Source organism: Scyliorhinus torazame, chromosome 15 (genome assembly GCF_047496885.1).
Source record: "Scyliorhinus torazame isolate Kashiwa2021f chromosome 15, sScyTor2.1, whole genome shotgun sequence".
Classification (NCBI taxonomy): domain Eukaryota; kingdom Metazoa; phylum Chordata; class Chondrichthyes; order Carcharhiniformes; family Scyliorhinidae; genus Scyliorhinus; species Scyliorhinus torazame.
The window spans coordinates 116724763-116742642 of NC_092721.1; the positions used below are offsets into that span (position 1 = coordinate 116724763).

Genomic DNA, 17880 nt, shown 5'->3' on the forward strand with positions numbered 1-17880 from the left:
TTACTTTGTATTTTAAAAAGTTTTTTTTTTAAACGCAGAATAAGAGATACAGATTCAGGCACATTGGGCACGACCTTCCCAAAAGGGAACAAAGTTCCCGAGTGAGCGCGTTTAGCCACCTGCGTGTTTCCCAGCAGTCACAGTGCCAAGACACACATTGCTATTCAACGTGACTCCCTTTGAATAAGAGGCCTAACAGGGAACGTGAAGGCGAGGCTGCATAGAGCCCCGTTTTTTTACAACGGAGGGCCCCGCTCGCTGGAACTCCCCGTTGTAGTGAGAGATCACGACGCTACGATCTCCAAGGCCCCAACTTTCCCTTCCCCCCAGCCTGAATGGAACATGGGAGGGTCACTCGGCCCATCCCCCCCGGCCCATGCGGCCCTTCCCCCCCGGGTCACGCGGCCCCTCCCCTCCCCCGGACCCTCCCTTTCTTTCCCCCCACTCCGGCACCTCTCAACACGCATGCCGGGCAACCCCGGCTCCATCACACAGACGATGGCAGCTTGGTACTTTGGCAGTGCCAACCTGGCATCACTCCTGCCGGTTGGCAGTGCCATCCTGGCACCCAGATGACACTGCCAGGGTGGCATGCTGGCAGTGAAAGTGTGCCCAGGTGGCACCAGCAGTGCCAGGGCACCACCCTGCTGAAAGGGCCTCCAATTCCCTTGGAGACCTCCAGGAGTGCCATTCCGTCTGGTTCCCGTTTGTGGGGACCAGTACCAAACGGTGCTCGCCCGAGGTTCCCGAGGCCAAGGGATTGAATCCCAAAGCCTCAGGTACCTTGGTAATCTGTACATTAGAATGAGGCTGCATCGCTCTAATATGCAGATTTGCCAAAAACTGATCCCGCCCATTGTGGGCAGGATTTCCCTTGCAACGTCCCGCGAGGTTGTGCTGAATCTTGCGAGGTGTTGCAAGCCAGGTAGATCCTGGGAACGGGCTCAACTGGCTTTCAACAGCTACGCTGCGTCCTGGCAAGCTTTTCTAACGTAGCGTGGCTGGAAGATCACACCCATTGTTACAAACTGTTCAATTCGAACTAAATTTTGCAATGTGATTCTCTTACCAGTTCCCATTCTGACACTTCCACAAACATTGCCCACCCTCATAAGTGGATACTTCCCAAGTGGAACTTACCATGAGCAATGATAAGCTCATTGCAGTCAAGTAAATCCAATGCATATCAACCGAACATCCACAAATATTGTCACTTGCTACAGCAGCCGATGGGGATACAATGTCCACCATTACACTCTCCCAAATTCCTGGTAACAACTTTCAATTGCATTATTACATTAATTCCACTCTTACCCACTTTGTTGTACCATCATGGGAGAAATCTAAAGGCCAAATGCATGAAAGGGCAGGAATTGGGCAGTCTCTTGATATTAAATATTTCCTAATTGTTAACTAAGTAGCATTGGGAATAGGGATCCTGCCTACCCACCCCGTCAAGGTTAGTACGTATGTGGAGAACATTTCATCCATTTTTATTTTAAATTTGCAAATACAGGATTATGACCACCGGGATTTGGGAAATGACTCACTAACATTCACAATTGAAAGGCTATGGTTGGGTCACTTGAAACTATCAACTCTCGGAAAACTCACCTTAAATAGGTCATAGAGGTCTCCAAGACCTTCACTACTAAATGAAACATCCGGTGCCACAACTCTGAGCTGCAAAATTATATTTTAAAAAAAGTTAAACTAGTTCCATCACCTCCTGTTAGCCGAGAAGCTAGGCAATTTATAAATCAATGAGAAACTTACAGAATGTTTATATAACTCAAACTCAGACCTTTCAACTGTTTTGTTCTATTACTTTTATTCTTTACTTTGTTTAGCTCTATTAATCATCAATTTGTACATCCTGTTTTTAAGCTTTTTTTTGTGTGTTCTGACATTATCAGTATTTGTTTATACGATCCAGGGAGAATAGATTTCTCTGGGATAGAAACAAAGTGATTTATCAGGAATGTTTGTCATATTAAAGCGACAATTTGCGAACTAGAAATCTGCTTGATTACAGTATTGAAAGGTCCTTTTAAATATAACAAAAATTAGTTTGAGTTATGAATGTGATCCATCCTTCTCCACATCCATTAGTTTCTGCTGCGCTAAATTTCGACTATGAATAATTCATTTGGCTTATAAACACATCAGCAGCATCACATCAATAAAGATACTTTGTTTTTACCTGGAAGCTGGACTATTGCACATTTTCATCATTAGAATCTTTAAATAGGCTGCACTAATTTGCCTCACAATACATGTTTAATGCTTGTCATAGAAATTACAGGGCACTGGTTTGGATTATTTTCTCCAGTACCAACAATATTGTTAGAAAGGGCAAATCAAAGCAAATTATCAGCCAATTATGAATGTTGCAGTGCGTCACATATATTTAAAAGGGTTATATTTAGGACACTGATCAACATTAATAATTCCGTGGTCACAATCTGTTTTTGACATTTTGTTTAAAGTTCCATACCAGTTATTGAACTGTACAGCTACGCATTCTACTAATAATATTGACATAAACGTTAAAGACAGATTTTTCCTTGACTGTGTGATTGGTGGCCATGTGTACATACAAATCTAGGCAGAAAAGACGACGTCATTAGTGCATTTGGCTAATGACAATATCTATGACACTATTTCAGATTGGGTAGCGTTTACATCACAGAATGCAATATGAAACTTCAAAACCTAGAAGTTAATTACATAGAACATAGAACATTACAGCGCAGTACAGGCCCTTCGGCCCTCGATGTTGCGCCGACCTGTGAAACCACTCTAAAGCCCATCTACACTATTCCCTTATCGTCCCTATGTCTATCCAATGACCATTTGAATGCCCTTAGTGTTGGTGAGTCCACTACTGTTGCAAGCAGGGCATTCCACGCCCATGGGCTTTGCCTGTTAATTTACGTTGCATTAGCAGCATCCAGCGTTCTTCAGGCCATTTCATGTTTTGTAATTTCCTCAACTGAAAAGAAAAAATGCCTCAACATCCTTATCCTCTAGTTTTGGCACCAATTGAGCAAATTTAAACAGGCCTGCACTTGGCCTTGAGTTGTTGCTGGGCTCTGTAGTTTTGAACACACAAGAATAAAAGTGACAGATTTTTCTTCAGCAGCATATGTTGTGGTGCAGTTAGACCCTCAACTCTGCTCAAGGTACAATGATACCATTGAAATTCAAAGTGGATTTGACAGTTTCTTCCATCCAGAAATAGAAGTATGTTGGCTAAGAAATAAAACTGTTAAACTTGTCAAGTTAAATGTTACCAATTTTAATGAGCCTTTCTGAGAGATGATTTTTTTTTTTTTAAAGCCAAAAAATTTGATCACAAAGTTCTTCAATCAGGAACAACAAATGGGTGAACTCTCAACTTAACCATTTTTTTTAGGCACTGTTCGAAATTAGTTGTAATTTCATCAGATAATTTCACGTCTGGAAATATGCACTTTTATCTTCTGTCATGGGATATGGGCATCGCTGGCTTGGCCAGCATTTATTGTTCATTCCTAATTGCCCTCGAAAAGCTGGTGGTGTGCTGCCTTTTTGGACTGCTGCAGTCCATCTAGAATAGATACACCCTCAGTGCCGATAGGAAGAGAATTCCAGGATTTTGACTTAGTGAAAGTTAAGGAACAGTGATATACACCCATTTTGGGATGATATGTGGCTTGGAGGGGAACTTGCAGGTGATGGTGTTCCCATGCATCTTGATTAAGTGGTGGAGGTCATGGGTTTCAACGGTACTGTTGAAGGGGTCTTGGCCAGTTGCTGCAGCATACCTTGTGTATTGTACACACTGCTGCCTCTGCGTGCCACTTTTGGAGGAAGTGAATGTTTAAAGTGATGGATGGGGTGCTGATCAAGCAGGCTGCTCAATGGTTGTTGGAGTTGCACTGAATCAGGCAAGTGGACAGTAGTCCATGACACTCGTCCATGACACTACTGACTTATAATGTGAAGGTGATGGACAAGCTTTGGGAAGTCAGGTGGCGAGTTACTCACTGCCTCTGATCTGCTCTTGAAGCCACAGTATGGCTGATCCAGTTAAGTTTCCGGTCAATGGTAACCCCCAGGATGTTGATAATGGGGGACTTAGTAATGATAATGCCACTGAATGTCATAGGGAGATTGTTAGATTCTATCTTGTTGGAGATGGTCATTGCCTGGCACTTGTGGGCGCCAATGTTACTTGCCACTTATTAGCCCAAGCCTGAATTTTGTTCAGGTCTTGCACATGCACTGAGGAATCACAAATGGCACTGAACATGCACAATCAGTAAACATTGTACTTGTGAACGATGATGAAGAGAAAATCATTGATGAGGCAGCTAAAGATGATTGGGCCTAGGGCACCACCCAGAGGAACACCTGCAACGATGTCCAGCAGCTAAGATGGTTGGCCGTCAACAACCACAACCATCTTCCTTTGTGTCAGGTATGACTCCAACCTGTGAAGAGTCTCTTTACACCGACCGATTCCCATTGACTACAATTCTGCTAGGGCTCCTTGATGCCACATTCCCATCAAATTTTGCCTTGATTGCAAAGGCAGTCACTTACACCTCTTGAACCCAGCTCTTTTGTCCATATTTGGACCGAGGCTGTAACAAGGTCAGGTGCCGAGTGATCCTGACAAAATCCAAACTGAACATTGGTAAGCAGTTTAATGCCATTTTGAGTGTCATTTGATTGTACTGTCAACGACACCTTCAATCACTTTGCTTTTTAAAAAATAAATTTAGAGTACCCAATTCATTTTTTCCAATTAAGGGGCAATTCAGCATGTTCAATCCACCTACTTTGCACATCTTTGGGTTGTGGGGGCGAAACCCACGCAAACACAGGGAGAATGAGCAAACTCCACACGGACAGTAACCCAGAGCCGGATCGAACCTGGGACCTCGGCGCCGTGAGACTGCAGTGCTACCACTGCGCCACCGTGCTGCCCTTCAATCACTTTGCTGACCATCGCGTGATGGGGCTGGATTGGATTTGCCCTGTTTTTTGTAATGACTTGCACGATTAATGTATTAAATAACTATTGTATAAAAAAAACATTTGGTCCTTTTTCTCTTTAAATCACACTAATTATTCAGGTAAACTTACCATATTTTGTTTTGTGGTATCCTCCAAGTTCTGCAACACTCGTATTCTGTGTCTGCAACGCATTTGCTCGATTTGTCCTACATGAAGATCTCCAAATTTCTAAATGTGCAATAAAAACAGATTCAAAAGAACTCAAAATGCAATACAATGTAGGATATCTTTCACAATCAGGACAAATGGATAGAGTGGGAGATAAAAAGGAAGAGAAGCTGCAGTGGTCACACATACTTTCTAAATGCTGCAGAAACCAAAAGTTCCTCGGCCCAGAGTATCATTCATCAACTGAGCTACCCAATTCAATGTGATCAACAAAGCTAACAGTCAAATACATGACTGGCACTGTTCTACTGCTAAGCTGACGTTTCACATACCAACAAGTTTTAAGGGAATTTGTTTGATGATGCACTAATGAAGTCATATTTGTTAAAATACAGTACAGAATAGAAAAGTTATGCTAAAATTGATTTTAAAAATCATCCAAGACCCATTGTAAGAAGGAATTGTCCCAAAGTTGTACAAAAAGCAAACATAAAGGGCGCGATTCTCCGGCCTTCTAAGCTCCCGCTCAAGTGGAACGAGGCTGGTGAATAGCGGGAGACCAAAAATGAGGCGCTGAACAGTTTGCGATGCAACCGGCCCGCTCCCATAGGCGACATCGGGATCTCGCTGTAGCATGGCAAGAAACCAATTATCACCACTTAAGCCCTATTTCCATACATTCAATGGGAGCCACCCCATATCCAATGGCCTGCTGTCATTCAGCAGCCGCCCCAGAAAGTGCTCATGCTGGCGCCGATTAGTACTCCTTCTGAAAAACGTGAACCTGGCGGAAGGGCTTCTGTGGGGAGCCGAGGAGGTGAGTAGCCATCTTTGGTCACAGGCAAAGAACACAGGGGTGCTGGGATTACCACCCCAGTGCTCGGGGGGGGGGGGGGGGGGAACCCTCCGCAGGGGTAGACCACCATAGGAGGATGACGTGAGGTGGCGCTGGAGGGCAACCAGGGGGGCAACCGCTTGCAGCACCCCTGGACCACTTACCCATTCCGGGGGCAACCCTCGTCCCTGCCCTCTGTCCCAACGACCACCCATTACCTACCCCCCCCATTGCTGATAGGAAATTGGCAATCATGGGATGTGTGAAGTGCTCACTAAACTAAGTGGATTCCCATCGGTGGGTGGGCCACGCAAATTGTGGGAGACATTGCCTTGCATCCCAATCACACCTTGATGCCTGGACACTGTGCTCAAACACTGTGGGAGGCAACACCACACACGCAGCAGCCAACATCCAAACACCCAGGGGATGGGGTACAGCTCCAGGGACATGTCCATGGCTGGAGGGTGGGTGGGTGCCATGGGGTGGGGAGGGGGATGCTGGAGTGATAGGCAAAGGTTTCAGCGGTCAGCCCATATTGCGGAATAAAGTGACAGAGGCATCATAATGATTGTGCACAAAGGTGGTGACTGCGTTTTACAATTTCGGACATTCTGCCGTGACCCTCAGCCACGTCTGCGCGACGCCTTGGACACCTTCACTAATGGTGCCAACGTTGCGCACCAGGCTTTCCACTGCGGTTGCCACCCCAGCAGTGCTGGCCTCGGTGCCCCGCATTGCCGGCGCCATCCCCTGCACCAGTAGCCTATGGGACTCCTTCAATCAGCTATGGATCTGCTGGAGTGGCGCTGACATCTTCCCGAATGTCCGAGCTGCACCCTATCATCCCAATCAGCTCCAAGTACCTCTGGGATCCAGCAGCCTTCCGACTGTTGTCTCGCCTGAGGGGGTTCCTGCCGCCAACTGATGTGCCTCATCAGCCGTGTGTTTCTCACCAGATTGTGCCCCAGAAGCCTGTCCACTAACATTTCCCACCAAGGTGTGTGTATCTGCACTGGTGGAGTGTAGGGATGACAGCTGTGCCCCGACTATAACAGTTGCATACTTGGAGCTCTCCTCCGAGGTGTTCCCCTCGGAGTCAGGAGAGGGGTCCGCCCGGGATGGGTCAGCACCATTGGCTGGAAGACCTGCGGGAGAATGGACATGTGGTCAGTGAGAGGGATGGGTCAATCAGTAAAGCAATAACTCATGCTTGACAGGTCCTCCGGGTGGAGCTCGGTGGTTCCTCACCTCTGCGGCGGCTGCTAGTCTGCGCGTGGGTGATCGCCCTGTCCTCAGCCACCCCAGTCACCTTCAGGGCATGCTCCTCAAAGAGGTAAGGATTCTTAATTCCTACTTTCCCTGAGGAGACACAGAGGGGTTGGCAGGAGAGGCCGGGGTCAGCAGGAGTCAGCTGACTTACAGGAGTGTCATGGGGGGAGCAAAATGGCTAGATGTAGATCTAGCGGGGGGGTGGGGGGGGGGGGGGTGGAGAGCTGGAAGTAGGAGAGGTAGTCGGGGCGGGGGCATGTGGCTGGCCTAGAAAAGGAGATGGCTGGCCGGCAAGGGGGGGGGGGGGGGGGGGGGGAGTAGCCCCCTGATCCGGCTGATAACTTGGAACGCGAGGGGCCTGAACGGGCCGGTCATGAGGGCTCGGGTGTTCGCGCACTTAAAGGGACTGAAGGCAGATGTGGTTATGCTCCAGGAGATGCATCTGAAGCTGGCAGACCAGGTTAGGCTGAGAAAGGGATGGGTAGGGCAGGTCTTTCATTTGGGGCTGGATGCGAAGAACAGAGGGGTTGCAGTACTGGTGGGGAAGCGGGTGTCGATATGTGATGGTGAGTGGTATGGGGGGAGTGGATCCATGGAGGTTTGCCAGGCCGCAGGCCAGGGAATTTTCCTTTTTTTCCCACGTCCATAGAGCCTACTCCTGGATAGATTTTTTCATCTTGAGTAGGGCGTTAATCCCGAAAGTGGAGGGAACAGAATATTCGGCCGCAGCCATCTCGGACCACGCCCTGCATTGGGTGGAGCTGGAGTTGGGGGAGGTGAGGGTCCAGCGCCCGCTGTGGCGTCTCGATGTGGGGCTGTTGGCGGATGAGGGGGTGTGCGGGCGGGTGCGGGGGTGTATTGAAAGATACTTGGAGGCCAACGGCAATGGGGAGGTGCAGGTGGGGGTAGTCTGGGAGACGTTGAAGGCGGTGGTCAGGGGAGAGCTAATCTCCATTAAGGCCCGTAGGGAGGAGAGAGAGAGAGAGGAGAGCGAGGGAGAGACTGGTGGGGGAGATATTAAGGGTGGACAGGAGCTATGCAGAGGCCCCCCGAGGAGGAGCTGCTTTGGGAGCGACGAAACCTCCAAATGGAATTTGATCTATTGACCACGGGAAAGCAGAGGCGCAGTGGAGGAAAGCGCAAGGAGCGGCGTACGAGTACGGGGAGAAGGCGAGTCGGATGCTGGCACATGAGCTTTGTAAGCGGGACGCAGCGAGGGAGGTGCAGTTAATGGAGCAGATGGAGGAGGATTTTAAAAGATGGGATATGCTGCCACTCTCACTAGCGGGTAAGGCGCATTCGGTACAAATGATGGTCCTCCTGAGGTTTCTCTTTGTGTTCCAGTGCCTTCCCATTTTAATCCCCAAGGCCTTTTTCAAACAGGTAAGCAGGAGCATCATGGGATTTGTGTGGGCGAATAAGACCCCGAGGGTGAAGAGGGTGTTTCTGGAGCGTAGCAGGGACAGGGGGGGGCTGGCCCTGCTGAATCTATGTGGCTATTATTGGGCAGCCAATGTGGCGATGATCCATAAGTGGGTAATGGAGGGAGAGGGGGTGGTGTGGAAGAGGCTAGAGATGGCGTCCTGTATGGGCACGAGCCTGAGTGCGCTGGTGATGGCACCGCTCTCGCCAACAAGGTACATCACGAGTCCAGTGGTGGCGGCAACGCTGAAGATCTGGGGGCAGTGGAGGCGACACAGGGGCGAGGTGGGAGCCTCGGTTTGGTCCCCGATTCGCAAACATCATCGGTTCGTCCCGGGAAGGATGGATGGGGGGGGTTTCGGAGCTGGCACGGGCAGGGATTAGAAGAATGGGGGACCTGTTTATCGATGGGAAGTTTGCGAGCCTAGGGGCGCTGGAGGAGAAGTTTGGGCTACCCCCGGGAAACGCTGTCAGGTACATGCAAGTGAGAGCGTTTGTGAAGCGACAGGGGAGGGAATTCCCGCTGCTTCCAGCGTGTAGGATTCAGGACAGGGTGATTTGGGTGTATGGGTTGGAGAAGGCACGGTTTCGCCGATTTACCAGGAGCTGCAGGAAGAGGAGGCGGCCTCGGTGGAGGAGTTAAAGGGGAAGTGGGAGGAGGAGCTTGGGGTGGAGATAGATGAGGGTCTGTGGGCTGATGCCCTGAGTAGGGTTAATTATTCCTCCTCTTGTGCCAGGCTCAGCCTAATACAGTTTAAAGTTACTCACAGAGCGCATATGACAGGGGCAAGGTTGAGTAGGTTCTTTGGGGTGGAGGACAGATGTGGGAGGTGCTCGGGGAGCCCAGAAAATCACATCCATATGTTCTGGTCGTGCCCGGCACTGGATTAGTTTTGGAGGGGCTTTGCGAGGACTATGTCCAAGGTAGTGAACGCCCGGGTCAAGCCGAGCTGGGGATTGGCATTATTTGGGGTATCGGACGAGCCGGGAATGCAGGAGGCGAAAGAGGCCGGTATTCTGGCCTTTGCATCCCTGGTAGCCCGACGGAGGATTTTGTTACTGTGGAAGGACGCAAAGCCCCCTAGTGTGGAAGCTTGGATCAATGACATGGCAGGGTTCATCAAGCTGGAGAGGATAAAGTTTGCCTTGCGAGGGTCTGTGCAAGGGTTCTTCAGGCAGTGGCAACCATTCCTAAACTATCTCGAGGAGCGTTAGGAGGAGGTCAGCAGCAGCAGCCATGGGGTGGGGGGGGGGGGGTTCTTTTAGGGTGGCGTTTGGGTTAAGGTGGGGGATTTCCCTATCTGTGTTTTCTACTGTTATATGGGGGGTTATTGTATTTGGGGGAAATCCAATGTACAATTTCTGCTTGTTGTGTTTTTGTTTCTTGTTCTTGTTGGGGGCGGGGTTTGTTGAAAATTTGTTGAAAAATTTGAATAAATATATTTTCAAAAAAAAGAATCATTAGCCACACATGCGATTCACAGTGTTGGGAGGGAGGATGTGAAAGGAGGATTGGGGGTTGAAGGGGGAGGGGGCATGGATGCTCCCTTTGGGGGGAAGGGGGGGGCCTTGTTGGTGTCTACTCACTTGTGCTGCCCGGTGGAGGTCGTTGACTTTCTTACGGCACTGGAAGCCAGTCCTCCTGGTCACACACCCCAAACTCACTGCTGCCGCTAACTCACCCCAGGCAGCACTGGCTGCCTTGTGGCTGACTCTCCTGGACCCTCGGGGAGCAGGACATCCCTCCTGGCCTCCACTGCATCTAGAAGCTTCCCCAGGCCAGCGTCCCCGGATCTTGGGGCTGGTCTCCTCGATGCCATTTTTGCGAGCTGACTGGGGTTGTTGAAGTGCTGCTCGACCTCGTTAGCGGGGGGGGGGCAAGCACAGTCCTGGCGAATCAGCTGCCGAGCCTTCATTTGCAGCGAGAAGCCCGTGAGGCCTCGTTAAGTGGACCAATTAATGTTGAATTGTGTTTCCGGCCTCGCTCGGTCGAGCACCGGGAGGCTCCCGTCAATTCCTGCTCACTGCAACATGTAGAAATGTTTCTGGACAATCCCGCCCATAATTAACTAATCTGAACGTGTTGTTAACACTAGTCATGGAATACTATGTAATCAGAAACATTTCATCAAGAAGTGATTACCTAATAGGCATGAACTTCTACAGAAAATATAGAGAAGAATGGAAAGAGAAAGAAACAGAATAAAAACCAATGTGTTTCATATTATCCTAGATGTACTCAGCTACTGTTGGGAACCCAGAATTCAAAATCATTCTCAACTTAGAATTTGATCACCGCTTCCAAATTTGCATAATAATGCACAACACAAATTTTAAAAATGTAAACTGATAGCTATTTATAAGGAAAACGTACAAGTGATCCGGGACAAAACCAATCCTTGATCTAATGATAGTATCACAAATTGAATTTGTGCTAATTGCCTGCTGTAGAAAGTTTAATTTATAAACCAAAAGTGTCAGTACATATTGGCTCGTAGTGCTCATTATACAAAGAACAAAGAAATGTACAGCACAGGAACAGGCCCTTCGGCCCTCCAAGCCCGTGCCGACCATACTGCCCGACTAAACTACAATCTTCTACACTTCCTGGGTCCGTATCCTTCTATTCCCATCCTATTCATATATTTGTCAAGATGCCCCTTAAATGTCCCTATCGTCCCTGCTTCCACTACCTCCTCCGGTAGCGAGTTCCAGGTACCCACTACCCTCTGCGTAAAAAACTTGCCTCGTACATCTACTCTAAACCTTGCCCCTCTCACCTTAAACCTATGCCCCCTAGTAATTGACCCCTCTACCCTGGGGAAAAGCCTCTGACTATCCACTCTGTCTATGCCCCTCATAATTTTGTATACCTCTATCAGGTCGCCCCTCAACCTCCTTCGTTCCAGTGAGAACAAACCGAGTTTATTCAACCGCTCCTCATAGCTTATGCCCTCCATACCAGGCAACATTCTGGTAAATCTCTTCTGCACCCTCGCTAAAGCCTCCACATCCTTCTGGTAGTGTGGCGACCAGAATTGAACACTATACTCCAAGTGTGGCCTAACTAAGGTTCTATACAGCTGCAACATGACTTGCCAATTCTTATACTCAATGCCCCGGCCAATGAAGGCAAGCATGCCGTATGCCTTCTTGACTACCTTCTCCACCTGTGTTGCCCCTTTCAATGACCTGTGGACCTATACTTCTACCACAGGCATTTTAGCTAGAATCTGGCTGTGAGCAAGGAACAATACTAGCCTTCAATTAACCCTCCAGTAAAATGCAATATTTTCATGCTCTAAATAGAGTATTACAGTTACACAAATAGATTGCAGGATCAACATATCTGGAATTAGATTCTATGGTGGGTTAGGACATGCGTCTTTCACCTCTGGAGCTTGAATTCAGATTCAGCTTGGAAGGAAGTGAGGGCTGCTCTATCGGTCCATTGTGAAAAGGAGTTTGGACAACCTGAATCCAGCTCTCATTTCCATCAATTGTCAATCCCACTTAGAGTGGCTGATGTGGGAAATAGAAAAAAATGTGACATCAGTGCATTAGTAGGGAGTGTTCTTTTGAGGATGGATTTGCAGCTTGATGTTGGGGTAGAGTAAAGGGAACATTAATCTGCATTTGGATGTATGGGGCAAAATTCTCCGGTATCGGCGCGATGTCCGCCGACTGGCGCCCAAAACGGCGCAAATCAGTTGGGCATCGCGCCGCCCCAAAGGTGCGGAATGCTCCGCATCTTTGGGGGCCGAGCCCAACCTTAAGGGGCTAGGCCCATGCCGGACAAATTTCCACCTCGCCGGGTGGCGCATGCGCGGGAGCGTTAGCGGACGCTGATGGCATTTCCGCGCATGCGCAGTGGAGGGAGTCTCTTCCGCCTCCGCCATGGTGGAGACCGTGGCGAAGGCGGAAGGAAAAGAGTGCCCCCCACGGCACAGGCCCGCCCGCGGATCGGTGGGCCCCGATCGCGGGCCAGGCCACCGTGGGGGCACCCCCGGGGCCAGATCGCCCCGTTCCCCCCCCCAGGACCCCGGAGCCCGCCCGCGCCGCCTTGTCCCGCCGGTAAGAGAGGTGGTTTAATCTACACCGGCGGGACAGGCATTTTAGCTGCGGGACTTAGGCCGGAGAATCGCGGGGGGGGGGGGGGCGCCAACCGGCGCGATTCCCGCCCCCGCCGAATATCCGGTGCCAGAGTATTCGGCAACCGGCGGGGGCGGGATTCACGCCAGCCCCCGACGATTCTCCGACCCGGCGGGGGGTCGGAGAATTTCGCCCATGATCTCTGACCAATGCAAATGCTACGTGTTGACACATGTCTGATAGAGGAAGGGCCCCATTCTCCAGCATTAACACCTTCACATTGATAAGCACAAGCATTTTCAACAAACTTATTACTTGGATAAGCAGGTAGGTAATTGGTTGCTGAGTTTTAAGTTTTTTCCTTCTAAGCTGGAGAGTAGTTAAAACTGGCACAGAGAGATATACTTTCATTTATAGCATAACGAGTTAAACCAGTTACGACAGCAAGTTAGTACATATATAATTACAGAGAATCATTGAGTGATATGTCTAAACTTGGAACCTAATTAGCTAAATAAAATACAATAAAGGTGGCAAGGCAGGCGATGTCTAGCCTGCCTGGTGTCAGGGTGACAGTCATCTCCTACAGACTGCAAGGTAGAGCGGGGAGCAAGGATCCAGTTGTGTGGTCCACATGAGTACCAATGACATAGGCAGAACTAAGAAAGAAGTTCTGCTTAGAGACTGAGAGTAGCTAGGGGCTATACCACAAATGTAAAAATCTCTGGTTTACTGCGTGAGCCACGAGCAAATTGGTGCAGTGCAAATAAAACCAGGGAGTTGAATGTCTGCCTAATAGATTGGTATGGGAGAAGTGGGTTTTGATTCATGGGGCACTGGCAGCACTACTGGGCAAAGCTGAAACTGTACTGTTGGAGTGGTCTTCACAGATACCTGCTGGGACCAGTATCCTGGTGAATCATATAACTCGGGCCGTAGAAAGGGCTTTATACTGAATAGTGCTGGGGTGAGGGTTCACATGAAGGAAGATCTGGAAAGTTAAAGACAAAGAACAATGCATTTGTGCAGAGTAGCAAAGATAACCTGACGGTGACAGGAAGGGAGAGAGTGTTACCTTAAAAGTAGACCAGCAAAAGGTTCAGAGGAGGGAAAAATGGTTTTAAAAAAGGCACAATTAAGGGCTTTTTATCCGAATGCATGCAGCAAAATGGATGAACTGACAGCACAAATAGAAATAAATGAGACATGGTTGCAATGTTTGAATGGCTGGGAGCCGAATATTCAAGGATGTTTGATATTTCAGAAGGACGGGAAGCTAGGAAAAGGAGATGGATAATTCTGTTAATAAAGGATGAAATCAGTACTGCCGTGAGAAGTGTTAATGTAATGCCAAATTTGCTGATGATACTTAGGTAGGAAAATTTTAAATAGGATAGAGAGAGTCTGTGAAGGGCTATATGTAGGCAAAATGATGGGAAAAAAATATGGGGCAGAATTCTCCGAGCCTCCGCATCGAAATCGCGATCGGCATGGGGGCAGAGAATGGGCGCTGACGCCGAAAACAGGTGCAACGCCACTCCCGCGATTCTCCGGTCCCCCCCGAGATCGCATGCGCGGTCTACGCGGCGCGGGTAGGGGGCCATTGACAGAGGCCCCTGCGGCGATTCTCCGACGACAACTGGGCGAGTTCCCACATTTTGCCTGTCGAGAGGTTGTTCACTTTGGTAGGAAGAATAGAAAAGTAGAATATTATTTAAATGGGGCGAGACTGCAGAATGCTGCTGCACAGATGGATCTAGGTGTCCTCATACATTAATCACAAAACGTTAGCACGTAACTGTACTGCAAGCAATTAGAAAGATAATTGGAATGTTGGCCTTTAATGGAAGGTGGATACTGTATTAAAGTAGGGAAGTCTTGCTACAACTGTACAGGGCATTGGTGACAACACATAGAATATAGAATTTACAGTGCAGAATAAGGAGGCCATTCGGCCCATTGAGCCTGCACTGGCCCTTGGAAAGAGCACCCCATTTAAGCCCAGAACTCTGCCCCATACCCGTAACTCAGCAACCCCACCCAACTCCTTTGGACACCAAGGGCAATTTAGCATGGCCAATCCACCTAACCTGCACGTCTTTGGACTGTGGGAGGAAACCGGAGCTCCCAGAGGAAACCCACGCAGACATGAGGAGAACGTGCAGACTCCGCACAGACAGTGACCCAAGCCGGGAATCGAACCTGGGACCCTGGAGCTGTGAAGCAACAATGCTAACCACTGTGCTACCGTGCCGCCCACATCTAGAATAATGTATACAGTTTTGGTCATCTTACTTAATGAGGGACATACTTGCATTGGAAGTAGTCCAGGGAAAGATCACTTGGTTAATTTCTGGGATGAATGGTTGTCTTATGAGGAAAATTTGCCCAGGTGGGTGCTATGCAAATATATACCCACTGGACTTTAGAAGAATGAGAGTTGATCTTATTAAAATATATAAGATTTTGAGGGGGCTTAACAGGGTAGATGTTGAGAGGATGTTTCCCCGTGTGGGGGAATCTGGAATGAAGGGCACAATTTAAAAATAAAGTGTCTCCGATTTCAGATGAAAATAAGGAGTTGATCTTTGGAATGCTCGGCCCTAGAGCAGTGGAGGCTGGGTCATTGAATATTACTCACGACTAAGTTAGACAGATCTTTGATCTACAAGGGAGGGATTTGGGGATTGGATATGTGGGGGGGGGTTGATGCATAGAGGAAAGTGGAGTTACAGTCACAATCAGGTCGGCCATGATGTGGTGCAGGCTCAAGGAGCCAAATGGTCAATCTTATTCTTTTTATGATCTTATGAATATGTACTTACTATTAATGTCTTCACAGATGTGAATATTTCATGGATGTTTGGAATAGGTTACCCTTTGTCTGATACCATCCCAATGTCATTCTCTATATCAATTATTTTATTAAAGATGCAAGGGTCAGGAAAGCTGCACTTGGAAGGATAAACTTGACTAACTGGCGTCAATAGCTCTGCCATTATTCCTTTAAATATCATTGCAGTGGTTTATTAAATACTGTAGATTTCCTAAACCTATCACATTATTACAAAGCACAAGCAGTTCACCTCATATGAGTCTCTTATTAGATCAGATATTTCCACTTGCTGAACAGGCTCTTTATCATCATTAAAGACATGTTGCTGAGCAATTTGAAGCAAAGGACTCTCTTTGTTTGTGATATGATCAAGAAACCTGCAAGAAGAGATTAGTTTTACTTTATGACTTAATTTTTGCTCTAGCATTGTATCATTTTTTTTCATTTTTAAAATTAAATCAGAAACAATGTTACAGTTGATCAAGAACAAATTCACTACACCTGCTAAGGATTATCAAGGCTTGTCCATCGTCTGTGCAGCTACACAACTCTGGTGTGTTGACATCTAATATAGCCAAGCCCACTTGGAAGATCACCTTTATTCCACCATAGAAGAAATAGTCAACAATATTTAGTGCACTCTCAAGGGGCATAATACTAAGGAACAGAGTCAGGAACCAGGAGAGGGAAGTGGATGCTAAACAAGACAGGTCTGTCACATGTTCAGCCAGCTCTGGTAAATGCTCTTTTATAAGTTCTTCAAACACAGCTTGATCTACCTGAGCACCTGGAAAACATGGGATATGGCAAGGTGAATGGCACAATAGGAAAGCACAACTGGATTGAAAAACTAAAGTACAAATGGTCTACAGTAGGAATCTTACAGTGACAAAAATAATGATGGACACTTAAAAGGCATGTACCCTACATTTTTCATGTTTTTGTTTAAATTAATAGCATACTAACAGTCCTGTCTGTATTTTATGTCCATTGACAAAACATGATACCCATCATGCTGCACGTTAACAGTAAGATTCCAGAACTATCCATCTACTTTTTTTTTTTTAAAGATGTCAGATGGCAGGGGACAATTGATGCTGCTGTGGCTAGCTAGCGAGAGAAACCAAGTGGGTTAAATTGAATTTATCAGCTCACAATCTGCTATTTTCACCCACTATCCAGTTTATGAAAATTAGTGTCTGGCATACTCGGATACATGTCTTTTTGGCTCAGAGGTTTTTGTTTCTACTGTTTACAGGCTCTAGATTATAATATCTGGAATTTTAATGGTGTACAAGCACTCTGGATTGCAATGGAGGTTGATTTGCAAATAGTAATAATACTGACAGACAATAACCTTGAAATCTTTAATAAAATGACAATCTTTCCAACAATAAACATTTCTTCAAAGGTGGCACTTCATTGAACTTGAAAAATAATGCAATGCTAATTGAAGAGTTCTATATTTAAATAAACATACATACTAGTTGCTAGAATAGGGGGACAGGTGTTAGGATATAAGAGAAATGAATGTTGATGGGGCAATGATCACACGTTGAAAACACAATGGGGAATTGATTAGTGTGTTTGATGGTGAAGTGAGGTGAGAGGGCTGAAGATAGAATCTGCAGTCTGCAGTCTGAGGGAAGGATTCTCCACACCTCGACGCCAAAATCGCGGCCATTGCTGGGGTGGAGAATCCATTTTCCTGCACGGAATCAGGACTGGCGTCGGTTCCCCGATTCTGCGGGCCCCAAGAAACGGCGCACCTGGGAAGTACGCGCACCGCCTAGGACCTACCAGGGGCCAATGCTGGAGGCCCGCTCCACCCCCAACCTGCCGAAGTCCCGATGGCATGGATCTAATGTGGTCCTGCTGGTTGGGAAACTAGCTTGGCGGCTGCGGACTCGGTCTGCGGCCACCCTGGTCGGGGGCAGGCTGATCGGAGGGCAGGAGGGGCCTTTTAGGCAGCCGGCCAATGTTTGTGCGAGCGGTCAGGGTCAGGTGCGCAGCCGATCGGGGGGTTTATTTTCAGTGCCCAGTTCCGCAGTCTGAGTCCGCCATGGAGCACGGTGTGGCCGTTGGAGGCCGCCGCCGTGCGCATGCGTTGCCTCCAACCCGGAATTGCGGGGGCCCGTATCTCCAGCAAAAGCTGCTAGATTTACACCGTGTCCCTGCTAGCCCCCTGCAGGGCTAGGAATATGTGGCCCTTTCACGTCAGTTTTTCTGCCCTGAAAGTCCACGGTTT

General features: G+C 48.0%; 1 protein-coding gene across 4 annotated transcripts in view; it reads right to left on the reverse strand.

Moving 5' to 3' along the window:
• The window catches only part of LOC140391760 (TBC1 domain family member 8-like), a 165998-nt gene that overhangs the window by 38339 nt on the left and 109779 nt on the right, over positions 1-17880 (reverse strand). For all 4 annotated transcript variants that reach the window (XR_011935165.1, XR_011935166.1, XM_072476603.1 and 1 more), the window contains exons 12-15: positions 16134-16419; positions 15883-16009; positions 5137-5235; positions 1615-1683 (exon numbers count right to left, since the gene is read on the reverse strand). Coding sequence is in view for 2 of the 4 variants with exons in the window: in XM_072476603.1 (XP_072332704.1) it covers positions 1615-1683; positions 5137-5235; positions 15883-16009; positions 16134-16419 (581 nt within the window). In the remaining 2 variants the exon portion in view is untranslated. The remainder of the gene's footprint in view (positions 1-1614; positions 1684-5136; positions 5236-15882; positions 16010-16133; positions 16420-17880) is intronic.